Source organism: Cenococcum geophilum (assembly GCF_001692895.1).
Source record: "Cenococcum geophilum 1.58 unplaced genomic scaffold K441scaffold_9, whole genome shotgun sequence".
NCBI classification, from domain to species: Eukaryota; Fungi; Ascomycota; class Dothideomycetes; order Gloniales; family Gloniaceae; genus Cenococcum; species Cenococcum geophilum.
The window spans coordinates 2,193,217-2,221,170 of record NW_027137567.1 but is presented as its reverse complement, the minus strand read 5'-3'; the positions used below and the strand labels follow the sequence as shown (position 1 = coordinate 2,221,170).

At 34.2% G+C, this 27,954-nt stretch overlaps 1 protein-coding gene across 1 annotated transcript; it reads left to right on the top strand.

Moving 5' to 3' along the window:
• Positions 1-7,285: 7,285 nt before the first annotated feature.
• K441DRAFT_546761 (uncharacterized protein) lies at positions 7,286-16,004 on the top strand (the record flags this gene model as incomplete). The annotated part of the gene is made up of 3 exons (XM_067642881.1): positions 7,286-7,362; positions 8,574-8,596; positions 15,877-16,004. Coding segments are annotated over 3 exons (228 nt in total), but the record flags the coding sequence as incomplete, so codon positions are not given.
• Positions 16,005-27,954: the final 11,950 nt, after the last annotated feature.

Sequence of the window (27,954 nt, the reverse complement as noted above, 5' to 3'; positions counted from 1 at the left end):
GGTAAGAAACTATAGTCACTAGAGAGTAAAAAGCTGTTAGAGTATATAGTATAGGACTATAAGATAGAGTTAAAACTAGAAATAAGTCTAAAGTTCTTTCTAATCTATAAGCTTACTAAAGAAGAAGGTAGAGCATTAAAAGAGTTTATCTAGGAAAACTTATAAAAGGGATATATTAGACTATTACAGTTATTAGCGGGATATCTAGTACTGTTTATACTAAAGAAAAATAGTAAACTAAGGCTGTATATTAACTATAGATAGTTAAACAGTATTACTAGAAAGGATAGGTATCCTTTACCCTTAATTAGCAAAATCTAAGATAGGATAGGCAATGCGCAAATCTTTATAAAGATAGATCTGAGATAGGTGTACTATTAGATTAGAATTAAGGAAGGCAATAAATAGAAGGCAGTCTTTAGGTTAAAGGAAGGACTATATAAACCTTTAGTTATATAATTTGGGCTTATAAACACACTAGTAATATTCTAGAAGCGTATTAATAATATATTAGGAGAATACTTAGATAAATTTGTTATAGTATACCTTAATAATATTATTATCTACTTAATAATTAAGGAAGAACACGGGGAATATATTAAATAGGTTTTAAAGAGACTATAAGAAGAACAGATGCTAGTAGCAATTAAGAAATATAAATTCTTTACTAGGAAGACTAATTTCATTGGATTTATTATTAAACTAGGCTAACTTAGTATAGATCTAAAGAAGATTAAGGCTATAGTGAATTAGTAAGAACTAGAGAACGTTATATAGTTAAGGTTATTTCTAGGGTTTTGCAATTACTATAGAAGGTTTATAGCGCAGTGGTTAAAGGATATTAAGCTATTTACGTAATTAATAAAGAAAGAAAAACTATAAATATGGGAAGAGGAATAGAAAGAACTCTTTAAGAAAGTTAAGGAGTTATTTACCCAGGAGCTAGTTCTTAAGATCTATTAACTAGGACTAAAGACGGTTATAGAGATAGATGTATTAGACTATATACTAGGGGTATACTTTATATAAAGATATTAAGATAGATAGTACCTAGTGGTATACTATAGTCGGAAGATAATACTACTAGAGTTAAACTATAACATTTATAATAAGGAGTTATTAGGTATAGTTATAGCATTAAAGAAATAAAGAGCATTCTTATAAGGCACGGAAAAACTATTTATAGTTAAGATAGATTATAAGAACCTAATAGGATTCCTAATAATAAAGGAACTTAACTAAAGATAGGTTAGATGGGCAGAGATGCTTATAGAATACTATTTTAAGATTTAGTATACTAAGGGTATAGATAATACGCGGGCAGACGCTCTAAGCTATAAAGCTAAACTATAAAATAATAAGAAGCCATTAGGGGCTTTACTACAAAAAGATATAGATGGATTAATTAGGTATAACTATCTAAAGATTGTAGCAACTTAAGAAAATAAGGAACTAAAAAAAGTCTATAAGATATTAGAAAGCTTTTAAGAATAAAGAATTCTAGAAGCATAGCTAGAAGATCTATAGTTAGAAATATATAAAAACTAAGAAGTAAAATATATTCTAAAAAGTATAGCAGAGTAGTTTGTAGAAGACTTCTATAAGGGACTAATTTAAGGATATAATAGAGCTAAGGGCTTAATATTAAGACTTTAGGAGGAGTATATTATTAACAGAGTCTAAAAGATAGCTAGAAGGGTTACTAAAGAGTATCTAGATTATTAAAGAAATAAACTAATAAGGCATAAGCTATACGGAGGGCTATAACCTATTAAAATACCAGAGAGACTATAGGAGGTTATATTATAGGACTTTATTATTAAGTTACCAAAATTAAGAAATCCTATTACCGGATAAGATTATAATATAATCTTAGTAATAGTGGACAAGCTTATAAAGTGGGGATACTTTATAGCATATATAGAAGAAATCTCAGCAGAAAATGTCGCTAGAATCTATATTAAGGAAGTGTTTATAAGATATAGAGCACTAAGCAAGATTATATTAGATAGGGATTTAAGATTTACAGTAGTATTCTAGGAAGTATTCTTAGCAGAGTAAGGAGTTTAAGCAGTAACTTTTACTGTATATTATCCGTAGATAGACGGTTAAATAGAAAGATTAAACTAGACACTAAAGCAGTATCTAAGGTATTATATTAATCATGTATAGAATAATTAGGTATCGCTATTACTAGTTATATAGTTTGCATATAATATAACACCTTAAGAAAGAATAGGCATATTACTATTTAAGGCAAATTATAGATATAAGCTAAGAATATTATTATTACTATAATAAGCGAAGAAAACGAGTAGTATAGCTAAAAAAAGGATAAAGACGTTAATAAATCTTTATATAGACCTTATAGAATTAGTAAAGAAAGTATAAGAAAGAATAAAAAGATACTATAACACTAAGAGATCTAAGGGACTAGATCTTAAGGAGGGAGATAAAGTATAGCTACTATACAAAATTTTTAAGAGTTGACGACTAAGTAAGAAGTTAGACTATATTAGACTAGGACCTTTTAAAATTATATAAAGAATTTCACCGGTTATGTTTAAGTTAAACCTACTAGCTAAAATAAAGATCTACCCTATATAGTATATCGCAATGCTAGAGCCAGTATATAGGAATATTAAGCTACTAGTTTATAAAGCAGACACGTATAAAGGATAAGAGGAAGATAAATAGCAAGTTTTAAGGATTATTAGTTATAAAGATATTAATAATAAAATATAGTATAAGGTTAAGTAAATAGGCTATACTAAGACTACCTAGGAGCTACTAGAGAATTTAAAGGATGTTATAAGAAAGGTATAGAAATATCGGAAGAGATTAGGTTAAGTAGTATTAAAAAAAAAGATTACTAAAGAATAAGTCACCTAAGGGGGACCTAGGAAGAGTAGTTGCTAAACTACTTAGATCTATTTCCTTCGCTATTAAAAAAATCCATTCTTTTATTACTAAGTTCCTATAAACCTTATTCTATAAGTTTTTACTCCTTAGAATATACCTTCTTATAAATCTTCTTAAGATAGATTAACTGAGTAAATGCCGCAAGATAAGACTTAAGGGCCCGTTGCTAAGTATTAGCAGCCTCTTATTCTATATTATGGAAGCGGTGTAACTCTACTAGAGTAATAGACAGTTTATTATCTAGCCGTGTAGTAGTAAATTAAATATAAAACCCTAAAATAAATTAATTAGGGAACTAGATAACTATTAAGAGTAATAGGTCGCGTATATTTAGTATTAGAGATAGAGCAAACGTCATAGGACGAATAAATATTTACTTTAGTGCACTTTAAGTAAGAGGATAGTTATTGTAAAGATAAACTCGCTAACGTAATATAAACTAACCCCTCTTTTAAACAATAAGAATATAGAGACGGTATAATCTTACTAAGAGACAATATTATAGCGATAGTATAAATACGACAAGCGGTTAAAGAAGAAGAAATTGCTTTAGGTATAATGAGCAATAATATTAACTAAATTAATTAGACGGATATTATACCTCTAGTAAATAACTAGGAGATATTTTAAATCTTTAAGGACGAAGATAAAGAGAAGGGAGATAGTGTTACGGACGCTTTAAGTATAATATTATAACTACTAGGAGAGGAGTTAGAAGAAGCTAGTTAGTTAATTTAGGTATAGTCTAGTATAGAGCCAATAGAACTATATAACGAGGAATAGTAATTAAGGTTATGTAGGGTAATTTATATAATCTGTAGGATCTATAGGATCTGTAATAGAGTAGATAGAGTATATGTATATTATATATAAGAAGGATTTTATAGGAGTACGGTTGTGTATTTAAGGACCCTTAGTCCCTACCTAGATAGTTCCTTCCTTATAGTAATTTTTAGAATATAATTGGAGTTAATCTATTAGCCAACTACTCCACCAGTTATTATTACGTTGTTGACTTTTATACTTGCATTTCCTATACACCTAGCCCAATAACGAGCCCATCGTAGTTCCTGCTACAAGGTTCCGTTACAATCTTAGTTAAGAGCCATTTACCTATTTTATTTAAATAGTTTACTTTTATATATACTTATCCCTTATATAGTGACTAAGAACCATTCTATACCTTTCTAATCTCTAAACTATTAAGGAACGTAGTTTACTTATAAATAGCATCCTAATTCCCTTTTAATAGGTATATTTTCTAAAGGCTAGCCTTTTAAAGTATTAAGCGATGATTTTTAAGGAATTTTAGAAGAGTTTCCTTAGTAATAGTCGCTTGCTAAAGAGTAAAAGACTTAAGGTATAAAAAGCGGACCCTTTTAGCAATGCTTTTAAGAATTAGAGGACTGGCATTACTAAGAAATTCGAAGAAGAAGTCTAAGTTAAGGACTTAGATGTTTTCCGCAGCTAATAGGAAGTTTATAGCTAATTATATATCCCTTAGCTTTATACCTTTTAGTAGTAGCTAAGGATAGATATTATTGGTGCGGATTATAATTTAAAGAGTGGTAAGGGTTTAAAAAGCTAGTTTTAAACGCTTAAATTACTAACCTAAAATCGTATAAAGAGCTATAAGGTCAACTCTATTGTCTAGAGTATTAATATTAAATTTAAATAGATCTAGCTTAAACTCCAAGATTGGGATAGGGTAAGTAGTTAATGCAGTTAAAATGGTTTTAAAGGTTTCGATAATATCTATATTCTATTTAGCGGTGGTCTGCTAATAAATAGTTATAATACCCTAACTAGGAGTTTAATCTAATGACTTAGGCCTATAGATTTCGACTTAATATAGGTTTAAGAGGTTGTGTAATATAACTAAGAGAATTATACTTTTAAATTTTAACCTTTTAGCGTATTTTTAGTCGTTATATAGGATAGTAAACTAACGCTAATCTTGTATTATTAGAGGGTTATTATATAATTCTTTGCTTAATGGCTAGACCTAGAGGTCCTAGTTTTACTTTAGCCGTTTAGTTTTAAATTTAAGAGTCTGTAGGTATTTAGTAAAGGGTCCTTATAAAATTTCTAGTAAGGTTTTAAGAGCTAGTTAGGAAAGTATAAAGCGTTTAGTTATAAAGAGACTACTAAAATAGTTAAAGTAGTAATACTTAACTTATCGGTATGTAAGTTAGAGAGCCGCTACCGCTTCTATGGGTAGGAAACTAAGTATTTTTTTAAAAAGTTTAATAGGTAGATTAATAATTATAATGAAATAGTTATTGTTTCTTACATTATTATGCTAGAAGTCCCTACTATTAATATTATATTATAAAAACGTCTTTAAAAAAATAATAAGTTAAAAATAGATAAGTTAAAAATAATAGTACAGTGGAATGCTAAAGCGGCTTAATAGACGCCGACTATAATTGCCTAAAGCGCCGTCTGGTATATACCTTAGGAAAAACCCTAAACTATGCTAAGCACCCTTCTACCTACTTATTTTAGTATAAACTTTACTAAAGGCGGATATATTTAATCCTATAAAGGTTAGAACGCTTTAAAGAAGATGTCTTATAACCTTTATAATTTATTCTTTTATTAGTGGCTATAAAGGCCGCTTAGTAGATATATATGTAAATAGTTTCCCTTTATAGCCGATAAGAATATAAATATCTACATTACTAAGGCATTGTAGCTCCTCCGCTTTTTTAAATACTGTTTCCCTTCTTTTACGAATTAGTTTATAAAGTTATTTAGCCTTTACCTTTTAAATCTTTATATCTGGGTTTAGGCGTAGTATTGAGTTAACACTAGTCTATAAGTACTACTTGCAACGCCTAGTACTCTTCTTACTCTCTATATTAGAATCTAGGTATTCTATAAGGCGTATAGTAGTAGGATAGTAGTATAGTAAATAATAAGACGTAAGAACTAGGGTAGGTAGAAAGCGGTATATAAAGCTTGCTTTAATAAGGAAGGGGGACTTAATAGATAAGGGTAATTTTATAAAAGATAGATATAAAGTATAAAGGCTAAGGTATTAAGGTATATAATTTATAAAAATAAAGATAATAAAAATAGAAGTTTAAAAAATATATATATAATAAAAGCTTAGCCGTGAAGTTTAATATAATAAACCTTAAAGATGTAATACTTAAAATATAAAACAACCTTAGTAGCACTGCATGTAGGATTGGGGCATGAAATTTTAGAATTAGGGGGTAATTGATCGAAGTGCCGCTTAATATAATCTATTATCTTTATAGGTTAATACTATATAAAATAGTGATTAGGGTCTAGTAAAGATTTATTTTAGAGCTGCCGTGCGTAAGGGACGGTGGTAATACTTTAAGATATCCTCGTTCTTAGATTATAGTACTCTTTTTAGCTTAAAGGTCTATTTTTAGTTTAGTATTCTTATCCTTGGCGCATTTAGTAGGAGTATTTTATAATTTCCAGTCTAATAGATTTAAATTCTTTATATGCTCTATATAATATATAATAGTAAAACTCTAATTACCGCCTCGCGTAAGCTATATTCTCACTTAGCCTAGTTATATTATACTACGTTTCTATATTTAAAGACTAAGGTAATTATATAACTATATCTGGGTTTTAGAAATAATTAGATAAGTAATTAGACTGTGCCGTCTTCTTTTAGTAATATAATTCCGTTTAATTTTTGGATTCTACCGTTTATTAGCTAAAAGCTTAAAATTAGTTATTGCTTTTATTGTGGTATATTATTAGGCCCTTACTAAGTTATACGTGAGAGGCTTAGTAGGGGCTATTATATATAGGCTAAATTCTTACTTAACTTCCCTCTGTTCTCCCTACCTCGATTATATATTTTAGAGTTTTAGCGGATACCTTATTTAACTAAGGATAATTCTAAGTTTAGACCTTTATCTTTTATATAAGCGCCCAAATTATAAAGTAAGGAGAATTAGAATCCCTCCCTATTTATTTCTAATATATATATATATAGGTATTACGACCATTATAGATGCCTTTAATAGACTATACTATTCGTTACCTTTATGGTTTAAACGGCTAAGATATAATAGGCGTTAGAATTACGGCACTAGTTGCTTATCTTAATGCTATTATAAAGTTCGCCCGGCCTACTAAGCTGCCGTTTATTAAGAGGGAAAAGTATATCTACTAACGCCTTAGACAATATTATAATGGTATCCTTTAATTTTATAGGAGCTTAAAGGATGCCCTTATTCTATAGTATGCCTATAATAGTTCTATAAGATAGTACTTTGTAAAATAAGCTAAGCCGGTTCCGCTGCCACTATAACTTTGCTGGATTTAATAGATTATAGCTTTAATTGCTTTTATCCACTCTAAATAGGTACTATATAGGGATATTTCTTATAATAACGTTTTCCTTAATAAAGAGCTTAATGCGAAGCTTGGCGACTTTACTAGGTTATTAATTAATGGTTAAGCCCCTTTTATTTATTATAAGACCAGTTATAAGCACCCTAAGTGTTGGACTTATAAGGTGATATCACGTATCTACAAGTTGTAGGTAGTATGATGGTTGTTATTGTATATATTCTTTTAAGAAAGGGGAAGGGTAAGGAACCTAAGGTTCCTTACCACGCTAGTGCCGCGGCAACACGTGACGGCAACTTACCTCACATAACGGCAATTTGCCGCATATGGCGGCAATTTACCCTATTCCTAACACTGGCAACTCTTCTTTTTATAGTTGCCATCTATAAACACCTATAGATTGCTACTATACAAAAGTATAAAGCTAAGGGGAAGAAGGAAAAGAGGAAGGGTATTAGGGGGTTAACGCAAAGATAAGTGGGCCGCTAAGGCGCTAGTAGTAAGCAAGCTAATAGCGATTTTCTATGCCGGGCATAGAAAATCCTAATTGGCTAGATCAACGAATAGTATTAGCAGAACTCTACACCGCCACCCAAATCAATTAGGCGCGGCGCTCTTGGTAAGAATCTAACTAATTAAATAACTTCGACCGGCAGTTAAAGTTCTATAAGATCTTAACTTCTCTAAATTTCCCTCTTAACCTAACCTTTAACTTATATATATAGAGTATTTATATTAACAAATGTCTCTAGTACCTTATTTGGGTTTACCTTCGTTATTACATCTACCAGGTTATCTTAGCTATTAATCTATTAAATCTTAAAGAGTTCTTAACGCTTATAGGATTGCTAAAGTGCCATAATATCGATTATAAGACGTTTCTTCTTTATGGTGCTAAGCTTAACTAAACACTTATAGAGGGAGTATAAGTTAGTACATACGATTATAGGAATAGCGGGAATTTTAAGTTAATCCGTAATTATCTTAAGGGTAGTTCCAATTGCAATTGCTATATTAACTCCGCTAACTATTTTATATATCTCTAATACTAGAACGCTTTAAGTAACGCGTTTACTCTTAGTTAAGCTTTAATAGATAAGGTTGCCGTAAATTATAAAGTCATTTTCTCTAGTAGATTCGTTTGTAATAATGATCTTATATCCTAACTAGGAGCTAAAATCTTTATTATTAGTAAACGATCTATTAATAAACACGAAGATCTTAGCGGTAGGGAGATTAATAGGCATATAGAGTAGCCCTCAGTTAAGATAATTTATCTACTAAAAAAGGCGCTTATTTAGAGCAAGAATATCATCCTTAGTTAGTTCCTGGTGTTAGGCGGCAACAGAGAGATTAAAGGAAGCCTTAGGTTAATAGATAGAACATCAGGAAAATATTCGCAGGATGAGATTCAAGTAGACTTTATATGGCGCGTTTCGCGTAATTAACATGCAATTTAACCAACTTGACACGCAATTAACCAACTTAACACGCAATTAACCAACTTAACATACAATTTAACTAACTTAATACGCAATTAACTAACTTAACATGCAATTTAACTAACTTAATACGCAATTAACTAACTTAACAACTTTAAAAGCTAACTGCATATTCCTTAACACGCAGTTAACCTATTTAACAACTTTAAAAGCTAACTGTATATTCCTTAACATGCAATTAAGGTAAAGCTATATACCAATTACGCAATCTTATATAATCTTACATAGTCTTATTACTTAGAGGCTCTGCATAAGGCTCTGCACAAGGCTCTATACGAAGCTCTACACAAAGCTCTACACGAAGCTCTACACGAGGCTCTGCATAAGGCTCTACACGAAGCTCTACACGAAGCTCTACACAAGGCTCTGCACAAGGCTCTACACGAAGCTCTACACGAAGCTCTACACGAAGCTCTACACGAAGCTCTACACGAAGCTCTACACGAAGCTCTACACGAAGCTCTACGTACAGAGGCTCTGCACAAGGCTCTGCGCGAAGCTCTACATACGGAGGCTCTGCACAAAGGCTCTGCGCGAAGCTCTACATACGGAGGCTCTGCACGAAGCTCTACGTAGAGGCTCTGCACGAGGCTTTGCGCGAGGCTCTGCGTACGGAGGCTCTGCACGAAGCTCTGCACGAAGCTCTACACGAAGCTCTACACGAAGCTCTGCACGAAGCTCTACGTACAGAGGCTCTGCATGAGGCTCTGCGCGAAGCTCTGCGTACGGAGGCTCTGCACGAAGCTCTACGTAAAGGCTCTGCACGAGGCTCTACGCGAGGCTCTGCGTACGGAGGCTCTGCACAAAGCTCTGCACGAGGCTCTACACGAGGCTCTACGCGAAGCTCTGCGTACGGAGGCTCTACACGAAGCTCTACACGAGGCTCTACGCAAAGCTCTGCATACGGAGGCTCTACACAAAGCTCTACACGAAGCTCTATACAAAGCTCTACGTACAGAGGCTCTGCACAAGGCTCTACGCAAAGCTCTGCATACAGAGGCTCTACACGAAGCTCTGCATCGGGTCCCCGCTATATTCCCGATAGCGTCTACACGTGTCTCTACCTATATAGCCGCCTTATTTTTTACCCTTCCTTCCCTCCTTACATCCTCCCTACCTAGGGAGGCACTAGAACGGCAGCCAGCAGAGGACCGTTACTAGAACTAGATGACTATCGCTAGAACCAGACAACCGTCGCTAGAACCAGACGACCGTTACCAGAACCAAACGACTGTCCGTCGCCAGACAACCGTCGCCAGAACCAGACAATCGTCGTTAGAGCCAGACGACTATCGCCAGAGCTAGACAACTGTCGCTAGAACCAGACGACCGTCGCCAGAACCAGACGACCGTTACCAGAACCAGACGACCGTCGCCAGAGCCAGACGACCGTCTCCAGAGTCAGACGACTATCGCCAAAACCAGACGACCGTCGCCAGAGCCAGACGACCGTCGCCAGAACCAGACGACCGTCGCCAGAAACTAGACGACCGTCGCTAGAACTAGACAACCGTCGCTAGAACCAGACGACCGTTACCAGAGCCAGACGACCGTTACCAGAGCCAGACGACCGTTACCAGAACTAGACAACCGTCGCTAAAACCAGACGACCGTCGCTAGAACTAGATAACAACAACTAGCCAGCGAACACTATAAACGATTCAATTAATTAATCGAATTAAGGTAGCATAGACAGGTAGGTATAAACAGGGAGATGCTAACGGGTAGGCAGATACAGATAGGTAGGTAGATATAGACAGGTAAGCAGATGCAGANAGGCAAGCAGATGTAGATAGGTAGGCAGATGCTAACGGGTAGGCAGATATAGATAGGTAGGCAGATGCAAACAGGTAGGCAATACAGATAGGTAGGCGATGTAGATAGGTAGGCAATGCAGACAGGTAGGCAATATAGGCAGGTAGGCAATGCAGACAGGTAGGTAATGCAGATAGGTAGGCAATGCAGATAGGTAGGCAATGTAGGCAGGTAGGTAGATAGGCAAGTAGGTAAGTTAATAGGTAGATAGGTAGAAGAGAACTATCGCTATATTATATTAAATTATCTAAAATAATATTATTTATTTTGCTAGCCTTATAAATAGCTTTAAAATAGCTTTTATTTATTTAAAATATGCTATTAGTATAAAAGAGGTAAATATAATTATGGTTGCCAAATGCGTAGATTGCTGGCAGGTTGCGCGTAGGTTGCGCGTAGGCTACACGCAGGCTGCGTATCAAAAAAACACGATATAGGCTAGTCGGTCAAGTTGCTAAATGACCTCAACTACGCGCCAATTGCGTCAACCACCAACCATTGAGGCCATTGAAAGGGTACTATATTTTACCAATAAAGCAACATAAGCCCTATAAGCGCGTTGTTCTATATATCCTTGTTTTAGAGAATTAACGTTAATAACATTAATCTTCTTACCTTAACCCTTCTGGCGTAAAGCAATAGAATTCTCATTTATAGAAAGGATATATCCATTAAAGAGTAATAGTATTATTAAATTAAGTCTTTCCTTTAGCTTTACTATAAGATTTGCCTTTACTAGCTTATCTTCTTTAAGAGCTAAGAATTAGTTATCTCCTAAGATAATTATATTGTTAGTTTATATACCGACAATTCTAAATAGAGTTCCTGTAGTTATAATAAGGAAGCAGGAATTGAATATAAAAGTAGTTATTAAAAGCTTCTCTTTGTAGTGCTTGCTATAAGTAGCCCACTAATAAGTTCCTGCCTCTGTGATTCCGTATAATGGCTTAAGAACAACTATAATTGTATCTTTAGGATATTGGTAGCGAATTTACTCTAGAAGATATACGAGTATTAAGCGCTGAAGGCACGTCTCTAATTGGGTATAGGCTTAAGTAATATCTTATAAATAAACTGCTATTCCGTTCTTTATTAAGAAGGGAGCTAGTGCAATAATAACTTACTAACTAGCTCGTTAAATTGTAAGAGATTACGTAAGGATTGTCTCCTTACTATTATTATTATAACCTTAGATGATAAGCCTTAATTTCTCGAATGGGGCGTTAGTAGCCTTACCCTTAATCTCGTTAACTATTCTTAACTTAAAGATGCGAATTCCATTGAACTTAGTAGGGTTATACTTCTTAAATTTAAAAACTCCTCTTGTAATAAGACTGTTGATCTCCCGCTTATTAGATGCTTAAAAGGGGGCTCCTGGAGTTATAATATGACCTTCCTTTTAGAGCTGTTTTGCGAGCTTAAAGTCAGCCTTCTCTTTAGCTGTTATAAAGGCCATTAACAGCTCAGCTCTACTCTCGATAGCGGTAATAAATTGCTCTTTAAAATTAATAAGATGTTAGCAATTTCGTAATTCCTTTAGGCGGCCTCTACCGCGTCATAGTTACGGTATATCTACTACGATTATATTAGGATTGTAGTCGCCTTCTAGGGCACGCTAATTGTGGTTCTCCTCTAGGGCATCTTCTAGGGTATCTTCTGGGGTATCTTCTAGGGTATTCTATAGAGGCTCAGAACTGTTATCTTTATAGTAGGGCTTAATAACAGTTAAATAAAATTAGGTGGGTCTGTGAGGCATCTAAATAGTATAAGTTTAACTATTAATTATAATAAGTTTATATGGGCCTAACTATTCTCCCTTTTCGCGCTATACGCGTACCTCAGATTGGAGCGGCAGATTAAGCATAGTTAAGGTGTTTAGGCCATTTCTTATTCCTAGTATATTATTAATCTGGCGCGTAGCGTAAAGACATTATACCTCTTTTATTACTTTATAAATAGCCTCGGCTCATTACATAATAGAGGGAGATGGTAGAGAATTATTAGTTATTTAAGGGTAGGCGCTAAAGACTAGTAACGTGGGTATAAGCCTATCTAAACTAGCGGAGTCGTTAATAGCCTTAACAGCTATCTATAAAATAAGCTCTTCGCTAGCGTCCTCTAGTTCTAAAAAAATAATCTTATACGCTTGGCGTAGTGGTATATAATATTATTCTACTTTTCTAACGCTATTATATGCCTTAATAGGGACTTCCTTAACCTTAATTGCTATTGCTTTTACTTATTACCGAAACTCTATAAATAAGAAGTTCCTTCCTGTATTATAAATAACTTAATCCGGGGGTCCTAGGTAGATATTAATCTAGCATAATTAGAGAGTATCCTATACATTCCTAGCTAATATATCCTTTAGGAAGCGTGCGGCTTAAAAGGAGGTTAAGAAGTTAATAACTTGGAGTACTGGCTTGCCGCTAAGATATATAATATTAATAATAATATAGAAGTTAAAGTTGTAGTTATCTTTAAGGGTAAACTTAAATCGGCTAGGGGACTTCTGGTTTATTTAGTAGTAATAGTAGTACTTTATAAGATGCTTAATCGTCTTAACCTTAACTTTATAACCTGCTTGCTAAAGGACCCTAAGTAGTTAGTAAACAAATAGGTGGCTAAAACAATAGTATAGTTAATGTAGCTCTAGCTTAGTTAAGTAACTCTAAGTAATGCTTCTTTCTAGCTGTTAAAGGAGCAACTAAGGGTAACCCTACTTGCGTATAATAGGCACCCGATTATCTCCCTAAACAAGTATATTCTTAAGGTTGTTAAGCTTAACGCCTAATCTATTTATATCTTAGATATAGAATAGAAACAGGGTGTTTGCGGGGATAATGTAGAAAGTAATATATTCTAATGGGGTTTGGACCTTAATTATACCGAGAGAGATCGCAGTACCCTTACCGAAGCGAATTGTATATTAGCCTGCCGTTAATTAGTCAATTTAAATAGAGCTATTAAGCTACTAAAGAGCTCGAACTTAAGGTTCTCCTACTATAGATACTCCTACGGCTCTAGTATCTGGCATAATACTATAAAAGACGTTTGCTGAGTATTTGTTATTAAAGGAGAACGCGGAACTTTCCTTTAGCTTATTAAAGATATTTAACTTTATAACAGAATGGAACGTAGATTAGTTATTAAGGATAGCAACGGTTTATATGCCGTTTACCTCACCATACTTAGTAAAGTATTGGTTAGGAGAGTAGTCCTCAATATCTATATCTATAAGGAGCTGTTCAGCCTTATTAACCTTATCCTTAAGGTCTTTTATGCCTTTATATTAGACCAGAAAGCTTTAAAAGTAGGCTATAATAACCTTATAATTTCTAACATTTCTTATACTTTATCGGAACTTATTATATGCCTCCTTTTACTTATTAAGAGAGTGTCTATTTAACTAACAATTTGGCTTCTTATAAACGTAGCACTTCTTCTAACGGTTGTTCCAAAATAAACCTCTATAAGGACCTCCACAATTGCTTTATAGTTGATATTAATTATACCCTCTACCATATCCCCTACTCCGGCCGCTATATATTTAATTAGTTTAGTTATAATCGTATTAGTCTAGAATCCCGGTTTAAATAGGGTTTTTAATATAGAATTATTAGGGTTCTTATATTCGCATTATAGTGCCTATAGTAGAGCGTAGTTCGGTATATACTCCTTTAAATATATCTACAGGTTTATATAGCGCTAAGTTACACTTAAAAACGCTATGGCATACTAAGATAACCTAGTCCCTTAAACTATTCTTGTTTTAGTAGGTTTTAGTAAGACCATATTAAATTTTCTAGAGTTTATTAAAGAGTAGTTAAAGACACTTTAGGCGAGTTATTATTAGGTTAGAAGCGATAACTCTCTAAAATATAGTCTCCCGCTATTCGGATATATAAAGTTGGCGGTTTTTATTAGTTTTAAAATAGGCTCTAATAAGCTAAAGCATTATATTAAAGCTATAGTTTTTACCTATAATATAGTCGTAATAGAACGTCGCCGCCTGTCTCTTTAACATAATAGAGAAAGCATAATAGAACTAGTAGCGTTAAATTCCGACCTTATTGCAGCAGTTATAAAAGACCTATAGTTTTGCTCCGAGTATATCGTACAATTCTCCTTTAAACTTCTTCTCTTCGTCTAAATATACCTTTATTAGATTCGTAACTTCTTAAAATAGAGACTTATTGGTTAGCTAGGATAGAGGAGTTAGAGGTAATAGAGGTAAAGGAAAAGTACCTTTAGGTAGGAGAGCACCTTTAGGTGGGAGAGTAGCGTTCTAGGGGTTTTATTCCAAATTAAAGTTACCTTCCAAAGAATATAAGTTAGTTTTAGGTTTCCGTAGTTAATATATAATCTTAGCTTCCGTCTATACTAGTTCTTTTATACTAGTAAAAACGGCGTAAATATTACTGGCAATTAGGTTACTGTCCTTAGTAATATACACCCTATTCCTTTAGAGGGAGTCTTAAAAATCCTAAATAATATTAATATTGCCAAGTGCCTAGGTGTCGGCGGTCCATCCTATAAAATCCTCCCTAAAGTATTCCCATAACTGTAAATCGGCGTAATAGCTATCTTAATAGAATAAAATATAGTATAGGAGAAAGCTATTAACTTATTTTACGGTACAGGTTATTATATTAAAGGTAAATGCGTTCTAATCTTTATCGATAAGTTTCGCGTATATAGCTACCCCTAGTAGTAAGGAGTCTCTTTAGTTATTTGGAGTGGCTATAGTTATATCTTTAGAGGAAGGGAATATTAGTGGTATAGGGATTGTCGTTTAGTACGCGTTTATAACGTATATTTGCGATTATAGGGCTTAGGACCAGTTCTAGCCTTAAATCGCAAAGACTCGTAAAGCGTGTTATTCTATATAATAGACGCAAGAATCTATAATCTTAGAAAGGCTTAGGACCAGTTCTAGCCTTTAAATTCTTAGATTTATAGAAGAGTTCTATTTAAGGTTTAGGACCAGTTCTAACCTTAAAAGACAGCTTCCTTTAGCACAAGTAGCACTAGTACAGTAGCTTGTCTCTTCTTGGTAGAATACCTAGCTGCTCTATAGTATAACAGTAAAGTTAACCACTAATTAGTGTTGGACTTATAAGGTGATATCACGTATCTATAAGTTGTAGGTAGTATAATGGTTGTTATTATATATATTCTTTCAAGAAAGGGGAAGGGTAAGGAACCTAAGGTTCCTTACCACGCTAGTGCCGCGGCAACACGTAACGGCAACTTACCTCACATGACGGCAATTTACCGCATATAGCGGCAATTTGCCCTATTCCCAACACTAAGATTAAAGGAATCTCTATAAGAAGTAAGGTGTTTACTCTTAACTCTACCTTTTATAAAATAATAATAGGATTAAAGCTATATAAGGAGCTTTTAGACTAAGAAATATGTAATATATATATTAAGGGAAAGTTTCTAAACCTAGCCGCTCTAGCTACGTTTAATAATATTATTGCTAAGTGCTGGGCCTAAGATTATATAAGTATAGATAAATTGCTAGAGGATATATAGGCTAAAGGTATGATTTTTAGTTGGTGAGGTATTTAGTATTAATAACTTTTAGTTACTGTCTAGTTAAGACTTATTACGTAAATTAATATTTCTACTATTCTTTATTCTACTATACTTCTAATAGCCCTTACTTTTATTCCTCTGCTCCCTATTATATTTTAGGTAAGAAATTATAAATAATAAGGCTAGGTAGTAGTATTCTTATATTATTAGCAGAGATCTAAGTTTTTTTATTTATTTATACTTACCTTTAATTAAGGCGGACACTAAGGATATTTGCCTACTTTCCTCAATAATTCTATTATAATCACTTTATTATTTTAACCTTTAGCTAGTAATGTATTAGGGTAAAAGTACCTATTAGCTTTAGCTCTCTAGTATTTATCCTAGCTGCGTACTAATTAAATATGCCGAGCCAGTGCCCTGCATTTACTGTAGTAAAAGAAGTAGTTATAGTAGTAATATATTATATAGTTAATAATAAGTGCAGCTAGATTTAGTAAGAAGCTCTTATTTAGGAGGGAGAGTAGATTATATAAGAAGACTAGGCGATAGGGAGACTTATCCTTTTATACGGTCTTTGCGGCATTTTACTATCACTTTAAGCAATAATAGGTCTACTAGGTAAAGATACCATTCCTTATTAAAAGATATAAGGATTATCCTAAAACGGCTGTATATAGATATTTGTTGCCTATAAATCTATACGCGCGATCTTTTAGAAGCGGATGTTACTAAATCTATCTAATATACAAACTTAAGTATTACTAATAAAGCGATCTACTATAGTAATTTAACTCTGTTAATTTTCTTTTACTCTTTAAGGGGATAGCCCCAAACTAGACGTATATAGTTGTTTATCCTTAAGGATTAGAAGGAGCTAAGAATATAGTATATCTAAGCCTTTCCTAAAGCGCAGAGAATTGCCTTACGATATTAAAGTCTGTAGTATCTTGGCGCTAGTTTAATAGAGTTAATAGTATAGATTGCTTATTATAGTAAAGGATAGCATTAATTAGCTTCTTCTAGCGAGGTGCTTCTGCTACGTTATAGCTCTCCTCTATAGCCGCTATTGTTATTTATATTTTATACTCGCAGTTTTATAAATTAATATAGCGCGTAGTTGTTTGTATTACTCTCTATAAACTAGCATACTGTACTTTATTAAAAGCCCCCTTTTAGCTAGCTAGTTGCCCTACTTACTCTAGTAAAGTTTTAATAAATTTTTAATAAAGTTCTAATAAATAGGAACTAATTGGGGCGATATATAGACATCCGCAATACTAAGCCGCCGTTGTTTTTAGTAAGGGTTAATACTATAGCCGCTATAGGGCTGCTTAGTATAAATACTATTAAACTTTTAACTAATTTCTAACTAACTTCTAATACTCTCTATAATACTACTGTTTATATTATAGCCCTTTGGCCACAAGTAATTATAGAATCTGGCCCTATATAGCCAAAAATATCTCGCTATATACTATTAACTATCGCTATGGCAATAAAGAAGCTTCTTAAGGCCTCTAAATTAATTGTATATTAAGAAGGTGTAAAGCTAAATAAAGGGAAGCGTATTTAATACGCCTTTATATTATTAGCAAAGCTACTAAAGGGCGCTTTAAAGACCGCAGAAAGACAGAATTATTATTAATAGTTTTTAAGGCAGGCCGAAAGGGTTAGTAGCCGCGAAATGGTTATACTTTACGCTGTCGGCCTAGGGTAATCTTTAGTCGCTAGTATAAGGGATTATAATAGGCTCTTATTTCCTTTGGAATTTAAAGGGTATAAGAGCGCTTATTAGTGCGATATCCTTAGGGATATAGTTAAGAAATACTTTATAAAAGGTATGGAAGACTATAATGCTCTTAAAGTTCTATCGCTTAATTACTTTAAAAACCCCTATAGATCCCCTGCTAGTATAGCCGGCGTCACTTATAGGGGATGTTTATAAGCTTATAGTTACTAATGCTTAAGGCGTAGTTATATCTAATTATCTTAAAGGCTAGATATACTTAATAAATATATATAGAGTAGAGTCTGCGCTATTTATTACAATTCCTATTTTAAGGGAGCTTAGCGACTATTTTGCTGTATAGTATCGGCAAATAATATAATAAGTTTAAAATATATCCTACTTCTTCTTAATATACGCTAGCCTAGTAGATCCTATACTATAGTAATACTAATTATTACTCTAAGGAACCATTACTATATATCCCTAGTTCTTTATTCTAACGCCGCCTTTATATTTACTATCCCGCCTTTTATAGATTAGTACTACTCTAACGTTATTTTATATATTAATAATAATGGTAACAGTGCTATTTAGGGAGTTAGTTTATGTACCGTCCGGCTTTATCTAGTTAGGCGCCTTATAGTCGCCGCAATCAGTCTAAAGCTATAGTTAGATCCCACTATTATAGGCCTAGGGAGTTTTCTATTTTTTCCTTATACTCCCTTATAAGCGCGTCTTTTAAATTATCTTTAACTCTAGTTTTCCTAATTATGCTAGCCATGGTATAGTAATCCACGACAATTAAAGTAAGTTATAATTAGTGTCTCTGTTACGTAATATATATACTATTAAAAAGCCGAGCTTAAGGGTAGATCGCGGTAATAACTAATAGAGCTATTATACTAGCAATGTATAAGGTTAAGAGGAGGGTAGTTATATTATAGGCTTATAAAGATAAAGAGAAACTAAGAAACTAAGTGAGAATTCTAGTAAGCTTCCTATAAATATTAAAGACGTTTTATAGATTTCTCTAAGGGAAATATAATAAATATATAAAGTTTAGTAAGAAGGGCTTTAATAAAAAGGTAATAAGGCGACGATATTGTTATTAAGAGTAACCGCATTAGCTAAAACATTTTTGGGTAATAGGTGTTTAACGCCTAACCGAAAAACTACGCTACCCTAAGTAGTTAGAGGGGCGAAAGCGATATATAACCCCGCCTAAGCCTATTTATTGCCATAAACCAATATCTAGATATCTATACTGCGCTCTACTTAACGTATATAATAGAGAGGGAAGTAAAGCAGAAAGTATTTACATAGATTTTATTATAAGATTATCTACTTAAATCTATAAGCTAGGGAAACGCCTAATACTAAGCATATTACTAGCTAGGAGCGGCTTTATTAAGGATTATACTTCTATTTACTCTCTTATATACCTTCTATAGGTATAAAAAGCTAGAGTCTAGTTAGAGTTTAGTTAAAGTCTAATTAAAATCTAGTTAAAACCCGGTTAGAACCTAATTAGAGTCCTATTAGAAAATAGCCGCGAATTAGTAAATAACCAAAGTCTAAACCTTATCCTATACTTCCTTTAAAGTGTCTCTATTCCGCTATAATATATTATAATATACTAAGCGTATAGAGGCCGAGCTAGATAAAAGAAATGCTCTAATCTTATTTATTAGAACGCCTAAACCAGCTCCCTAGCTTCTATTGTTGATTTAAACAGCAACCTACCCCTTTAGGATTAGAGCCGCGATCCTTAATACGTAGCGATCTCTTTATATACCTATATGTATACTCTAGCGTCTCCTAAGGGGGCACTAATAAAAAACAATACTATTAGCTTCCTCCGCATACTTAGCTTATTACTAGTTTTATATATATAAGCAACCTCCTATACTAAATATAAGGTTTCTATAATCTACCACGATTCTATTAATTAAAGTAGTATATATATACTATGGATTCCGGAATAGCTCTAACATTAGAATCTATATATTGCCTATACTTTACCTAAACGGAAAATTATTGTTATTACCTTATAAAATATGCGACCATATTTAAATAAAGCTTAAATACGGCCATTCTATTAATAGAGTAAAAACGTAGTACCTAAAATACTATAAGACCTATAAACTATGTCCTTTATAACGGAACCTTATAGCAAGAACTACGGTGGGTCCTATTATTGGGCTAGGTATGTAGGAAATGCAAATAACAATAGTCGACAAGTAATAACAACTGGTGGAGTGGTTGCCTAACAGATTAACTCTAATTATATTCTAAGAATCACTACAAAGAAGGAACTATCTAGGTAGGGATTAAAGGTCCTTAAATACATAACCATACTCTTATAAAATCCTTCTTATATATAATATACGTATACTCTACCTACTCTATTATAGATTACGCAGATTACATAGATTATATAGATTATATTATGTGACCTTAGCTACTATTCCTTGTTATATAGTTCTACCGGCTCTATTTTAGACTATACTTTTATTAACTAACTAGCTTCTTCTAACTCCTCTCTAAGTAGTTGTAATATTATACTTAAAGCGTCCATAACACTATCTCCCTCCTCTCTATCTTTGTCCTTAAAGATTCCTAATATCTCTAAGTTGTTTATTAGAGGTATAATATCCGTCTAATTAATTTAGTTAATATTATTATTTATTATACCTAAAGCAATTTCTTCTTCTTTAACTATTCGTTGTACTCGCACTATTGCTGCGATATTATCTCTAGGTAAGATTATACCGTCTCTGTGTTCTTATTATTTAAAAAAGGGGCTAGTTTATATTGCGCTAGTAAACCCATTTTTACGATAACCGTCCTCTTACTTAGAGTGCACTAAAGCGAATATTTATTTGTCCTATAATATTTACTTCGTCTCTAATGCTAAATATATGCAATCTATTACTTTTAATAGTCGTCTAGTTCCCTAATTAATTTATCTTAGGGTTTTATATTTAATCTACTACTACACGGCTAGATAATAAGCTATCTATTACTCTTACTAAATTGCGCTGTTCTTGGGACGCTAAATAGGAGGCTGCCGATGCTCAGCAACGGGCCCTTAAGTCTCGTCTTACGGCGTCCGCTCGGTTAATCCGCCTTAAGAAGGTGCGTAAGAAGGTTTATTTTAAGGAGTAGAAACTTATAAAATAAGGTCTATAGGAACTTAGTAATAAAAAAACGAATTTTCTTCTAATAGAGAAGGAAACAGATCTAAGTAGCTTAGTAACTGCTTTTCTTAGGTCCCCTTTAGGTGACTTATTCTTTAGCGATCCTTCCTTATTAATATTACCTAACCTAATCTCTTCTAATACTCCTATACCTTTTCTATAGCGTTCTTTAAATTTTCTAATAGCTCCTAGGTAGTCTTATTATAGCCTATCTACTTAACCTTATACTATATTTTATTGTTAATATCCTTATAACTAATAATCTTCGAAACTTACTATTTGTCTTCTTCCTATCCTCTATACGTGTCTATTTCGTAAACTAGTAGCTTAATATTCCTATATACTAGCTCTAGCATTATAATATGCTGTATAGGGTAGATCTTTATTTTAGCTAGTAGGTTTAACCTAAATATAACTGGTGAAATTCTCTATATAATTTTAAAAGGTCCTAGTCTAACGTAGTCTAACTTTTTACTTAGTTGTTAACTCTTGAAATTTTTATATAGTAGCTATACTTTATCTCCCTCCTTAAGATCTAGTCCCTTAGATCTCTTAGCGTTATAGTATTTTTTTATTCTTTCTTATACTTTCTTTACTAATTCCATAAGGTCTATATAAAGATTTATTAATATCTTTATTCTTTCTTTAGCTATACTACTTGTTTTCTTTATTTACCGTAGTAATAATAATATTCTTAGCTTATATCTATAATTTGCCTTAAATAGTAATATGCCTATTCCTTTTTAAGGTGTTATATTATATATAAACTATATAACTAGTAATAGTAATACCTAATTATTCTATATATAATTAATATAATGCCTTAAATACTATTCTAGTGTCTAATTTAGTCTTTCTATTTAACCGTCTATCTGCGGATAATATACAGTGGAAGTTATTACTTAAACTCCTTACTCTACTAAGAACACTTCCTAGAATACTACTATAAATCTTAAATCCCTATTTAATATAATCTTATTTAGTGCTCTATATCTTATAAATACTTCTTTAATATAGATTCTAGCGACATCTTCCGCTAATATTTCTTTTGTATATACTATAAAGTATCCCCTCTTTATAAGCTTATCTACTATTACTAAGATTGCGTTATAATCTCGTCCGGTAATAGGATCTCTTAATTTTAGTAACTTTATGATAAAGTCCTATAATATAACCTCCTATNGTCTCTTTAGTATTTTAATAGATTATAGCCCTCCGTATAGCTTATGCCTTATTAGTTTATTCCTTTAGTAATTTAGATATTCTTTTATAACTTTTTTAGCTATCCTTTAAATTCTATTAATAATATACTTCTTTTAGAGTTTTAACACTAAGCCCATAGCTCCATTATATCCCTAAGTTAATCCCCTATAGAATTCTTCTATAAATTACTCTGCTATACTTCTTAGGATATACTTTACTTCTTAATTTTTATATATATCCGTTTATAGATCTTCTAGCTATACTTCTAAAATTCTTTATTTTTAAAAGCTTTTTAGTATCTTATAGACTTTCTCTAGTTCGTTACTCTTTTAAGTTACTATAATCTTTAGATAATTATACCTAATTAGTTTATTTATATCCTTTCTGTCACGGGATACCCCCATAACACCTTGCACACGTCTACCTATTTCCACCGACTTAGCAATTAGAGACTAACCGCGAAATGGCAATCTAATGGCAATCTGATAGCAATCTAACGGTAATCTACGGTATTCTGCTATATTCTGCTAAGTTCTACTAAATTCTGCTAAGTTCTGCCAGGACCATAACCTAAACCCTATTCTGCCTATGCACGTGTTAACTAAGTAACTAAGTTAACGATATATGCCCTTTCTTCCTGTTTCCCTACCTTCTTTCTTTACGCAACGTCTTAACTTTATTACGCAGTTTATGTATATAGCTTAATAATACCTACTTCGCTATATATTATTACCGCTTATGCTTACTCCGTGACACTACGTTGCGTTAAAAACTTATACTACCCTCTGAAAATGTAGAACGACCCTAAAGCCCCCGCAACGGCTAACGCTATTATGGCCGCACTCTAAGAATAATTAGTAGGTATATAGAAGTCCTTTACAGACGCCCTTATATAGCACTAAGCTACTTTAACTCGATAGCAAGCTGAATAAGAAGTACGATAATAATAATTAATTAAAGCACTTTAAGAAGAAGTCCGCATCCTTAAGATGCCTATATTAAGGCCCTAAGACTAAATACTATCTCTAGAGATAAATACGTGGAACGTAAGCCCTAAATTAGTAGTAGTTACTTACCCCATAGAGCCGACTACCGCACTAAAATAATCCGAGAAACTACTAGACCCCCTAGTATTCACTAGTAAACGACAAGAGCTTCAGTTATTTTTAAGCCGGCTTAAGAATAAGCTAACTAGTAATACTAACCGCTACCTAACTAAAGCTAACCGACTCTATTACGCCCTAAGTTGACTAGGAGGAGACGCAGCTAACCTTATTAAACCTCTCCAACTAAACTTAGTATAAAGCCTAGTTATACTTCTTAAAGCTACGTATAGTAACCTAAACCGCTAAGCTACCGCTTAAAGAAAGATAAACCAAATAACTTAAGAAAAGAAAAGTTTCCTAGTATACTTCTCCAAATTTAACCGCTACGCAAAGGAAATAGGCTGGAATAACTCCGTACTAATTAATAGCCTTATTAAATCCCTAAGCCCTAAACTAAAAACCTCCCTAATAGGCGTAGACCTCCTAGAAACTCTTAACGCCTACATAAACGTTATTAATAAACGGTATAATAATATACTACGCCTTATACTAAAGCCCGTTTATTAATATAACACAATAACCCCATAAACGCCTACTAAGTTATTATCTTAACCTAAGCACCCTAACGCCATGGATATTAATACTAGGACCCTAGGATACGCCCTATTAGGGTTCTCTAAACAAAAATAACGCATTAAGCTAGGCCTCTGCTTTAAATGTGGAAGTAGCTCCTACCTCTTAAACTACTACTTTATCCCTATGCCCCGAAACGATTTACAAACATTAGGAAATTTTTTTTTTGGCTCATTGTTGCGGTTTACAGCAATTTGCGGCAATTTGCTGCAAACTATACGGTTATGGTGGTCGTATATAGTCCTATACGGTTTACGGCAGTTTGCAGCAACCCGCATAAAGCCTATATTTTTTACGGCAGTTTGTAGTAACCTACGCGAAGCCTATATTTTTTACGGTAATCCGCGCGAAGCCTATACGTAGCTCTTACATTTTATACATTTCGCATATTTTATACGTTTTATACATTTTGCACGTTTTATACGTTTTATACGTTTTATACGTTTCGTACGTTTTACACATTTTGTATATTTCGCACATTTTATACATTTTATATATTTTATACGTTTCCTATAGATTGCTATAATATACTTTTAAATATATTTATATTATAATTATATAAAATACTTAGAGCCTTTAAATTGTTAATTAGCCTAGTGCCTACCTATCTACCTACCTACCTGCCTACCTACCTGCCTACCTACCTACCTACCTACCTATCTATCTATCTATCTGTCTGTCTATACCTACCTACCTATACCTACCTATCTATGCCTACTATCTGTACCTACCTATCTATACCTACTGTCTATACCTACCTGTCTATGCCTACTATCTATACCTACCTATCTATGCCTACCGTCTATACCTATCTATCTATACTACCTCTAAATAGTAGTTATCTGGGGTGCCTCCATAGGAGGGCTTAATTCGATTCGATTTGGTAATAGACTAATAATAATGCTCTAGTTTAATTCGACCAATTAAATCGTTTAGTGTTTACTAGCTAGGTCGTTTAAACAGTTAGCGGTCGTCTAGCTCTGGCGACGGTTGTCTAGCTCTAGCGACAATCGTCTAGCTCTGGCGACGGTTGTCTAGCTCTTGTGATAATCGTCTAGCTCTGGTAACGGTCGTCTGAATAACAACGGTCGTCTAGCTCTAACGACGGTCGTCTAGCTTTAGCGACGGTTGTCTGGCTCTAATGACAGTCGTCTGGCTCTGGCGACAATCGTCTAGCTCTGGCAACGGTCGTCTAGCTCTTACAACGATTGTCTAGCTCTGGTGACGGTCGTTTAGATAACAACGGTCGTCTAGCTCTAGCGACAGTCGTCTAGCTCTTGCGACGGTCGTCTAGCTCTAGTAACGGTCGTCTAGCTCTAGGGACGGTTGTCTGGTTCTAGTGATGGTTATCTAGTTCTGGCGACAGTTGTCTGCTAGCTGTAGTTCTAATACCTCTCTAGGTAGGGAGGATATAAGAAAGGAAGGGTAAAAAATAAGGTGGCTACCTATGTGTAAAGGCTATTGGGAATATAGCGGGGACCCGAAGTAATATATGTTATGCGGAGCTTCGTGTAGAGCCTTTATACGCAGAGCTTCGCGTAGAGCCTCGTGTAGAGCCTCTATACGTAGAGCTTTGTATAGAGCTTTATATAGAGCTTTACGCAGAGTTTTATATAGAGCTTTATATAGAGCTTTATATAGAGCTTCGTGCAGAGCTTCGTGTAGAGTCTTAGTAGAGCTTTATATAGAGCTTTGTGCAGAGCTTTGTGTAGAGCTTCGTGTAGGACTTTATATAAAGCTTCGTGTAAAGCTTCGTGCAGAGCCTCTGTACGCAGAGCTTCGTACAGAGCTTCGTGTAGAACTTCGTGCAGAGCTTCGTGTAGAGCTTCGTGTAGAGCTTCGTGCAGAGCCTCGTGCAGAGCTTTATGCAGAGCCTCTATACGCCAGAGCTTCGTATAGAGCTTCGTGCAGAACTTCGTGCAGAACCTCGTGTAGAGCTTCGTGTAGAGCTTCGTGCAGAGCCTCGTGCAGAGCTTCGTGCAGAGCCTCTGTACGCAGAGCTTCGTATAGAGCTTCGTGCAGAACTTCGTGCAGAACCTCGTGTAGGGCTTCGTGTAGAGCTTCGTGCAGAGCCTCGTACAGAGCTTCGTGCAGAGCCTCTGTACGCAGAGCTTCGTATAGAGCTTCGTGCAGAACTTCGTGCAGAACCTTGTGTAGAGCTTCGTGTAGAGCTTCGTGCAGAGCCTCGTGCAGAGCCTCGTGCAGAGCCTCGTGCAGAGCTTCGTGCAGAGCCTCTATACGCAGAGCTTCGTACAGAGCTTCGTGTAGAACTTCGTGCAGAGCTTCGTATAGAGCTTCGTATAGAGCTTCGTGTAGAGCTTCGTGCAGAGCTTTATATGGAGCTTCGTGCAGAGCTTTGTATAGAGCTTCGTGTAGAGCTTCGTATAGAGCTTCGTGTAGAGCTTCGTGTAGAGCTTCGTGCAGAGCTTTAAGCTTCGTGCAGAGCTTTATGTGGAGCTTCGTGCAGAGCTTCGTATAGAGCTTCGTGCAGAGCTTTATATAGAGCTTCGTGCGGAGCTTCGTGCGGAGCTTCGTGCAGAGCTAGCTCAAGTCACAATTTTAGCAATTTGCGGTAATTTACAGCAATTCGCACAGGCTACTTATAAATAGCTGCGTATTTATAGCAATTTGCGGTAATTTATAGCAATTCGCATAGGCTACTTATAAGTAGCTACGTATTTATAGCAATTTGCATAGGCTACTTATAAGTAGCTACGTGTTTGTAGCAAATTGCTGCGAATTGCCGCAAATCGCGACTTACGCAGGTTTTATAGACCCGATTTTCGCTTGCAACAACGTGCCTAAAAAAAAATTTCCTAATAAACGGCCAGTACTAGCAGCCGTTTACCATATTAATCTTCCGGTTACCGTCTCCGATCTTTATCTAGTTCTAGCCCTACGTTTAGTAAGTACTACTTACAAGGACGAAGCTCTAACTAATGTCCTATAAGAACCCCACCCTAATTGCCTCTAAAAGGAAGGTCTTAGAGCTAAGTCGCTCTCCGGGACAGCTCTGCTATAGGATCTTATTAAACGCATTTAACGTTACGAACTCCGACTCTTAGGACCGTAGTATAACTATTAACTGCTATCTTTGGCAGAATAGTTAATAGGCTAACGCTTAAATCCTAATTGATATAGGAGCTAGCGGCATAGGATTTATTAACAAAATCTTTATATAAGATAATGGTTTTACCCTAACCCCCCTTAACCGGCATATTAATATATTTGGATTTAATAGCAAACGCACCATCTTAGGCCGTATTACCTATGTGGTAATCCTAAGACTCTAATACCTAAACTACAAAGAACTAATTAAGCTTTTTATTACTACCCTAGGTTACTTAGTAATCCTTAGATAACCCTAGATAAAGCTATATAAGGTAACTATTAATTAGGATAACCTTAAGCTTTTATTTACCGCCTCCCGTTATAAGCAGAAGTGCTTTATAACTTACTGCTTAGACCCAAAACTGAAATCTAAAAAATTCACCAGATTTCACTAACGTAAGATTTCCACCGAATTCCACTAATATAAGAATTTTACCGACACCCACCAAGGATCCGAAAATTCTACTAAGCTCTATAAGTTATTACTAAGCACTATACCGCCCCGAACTAAATAGAAACTCAAGCTTAGTATACGAAACTACCAGAAGGACTAGTATCCTACAATAAAAAGAATACTTAAAGAACCTAAACCTAAATCTAACACTAACTCTATACCTAACACTAAACCTAAACCTAAATAAGAAACTACGGACGAGCCGAACGAGCTTAATACCCTGGATATCCGCATAATTGGAGCTACTCCGTTAGCGTAACTTGCTAAGAAACCTAAACATACGATCTTTACTGTCACTATGGCTGATATTAAGAAGGCCTTAGTACTGAAGAAGCATACCAACCCTGCTACGAAGGTACTAGTAAAGTACTATTACCGCTTAGACGCATTCTTATAAAAGGAAGCCGATAAGCTACTAAAACACCAACTATATAACCAT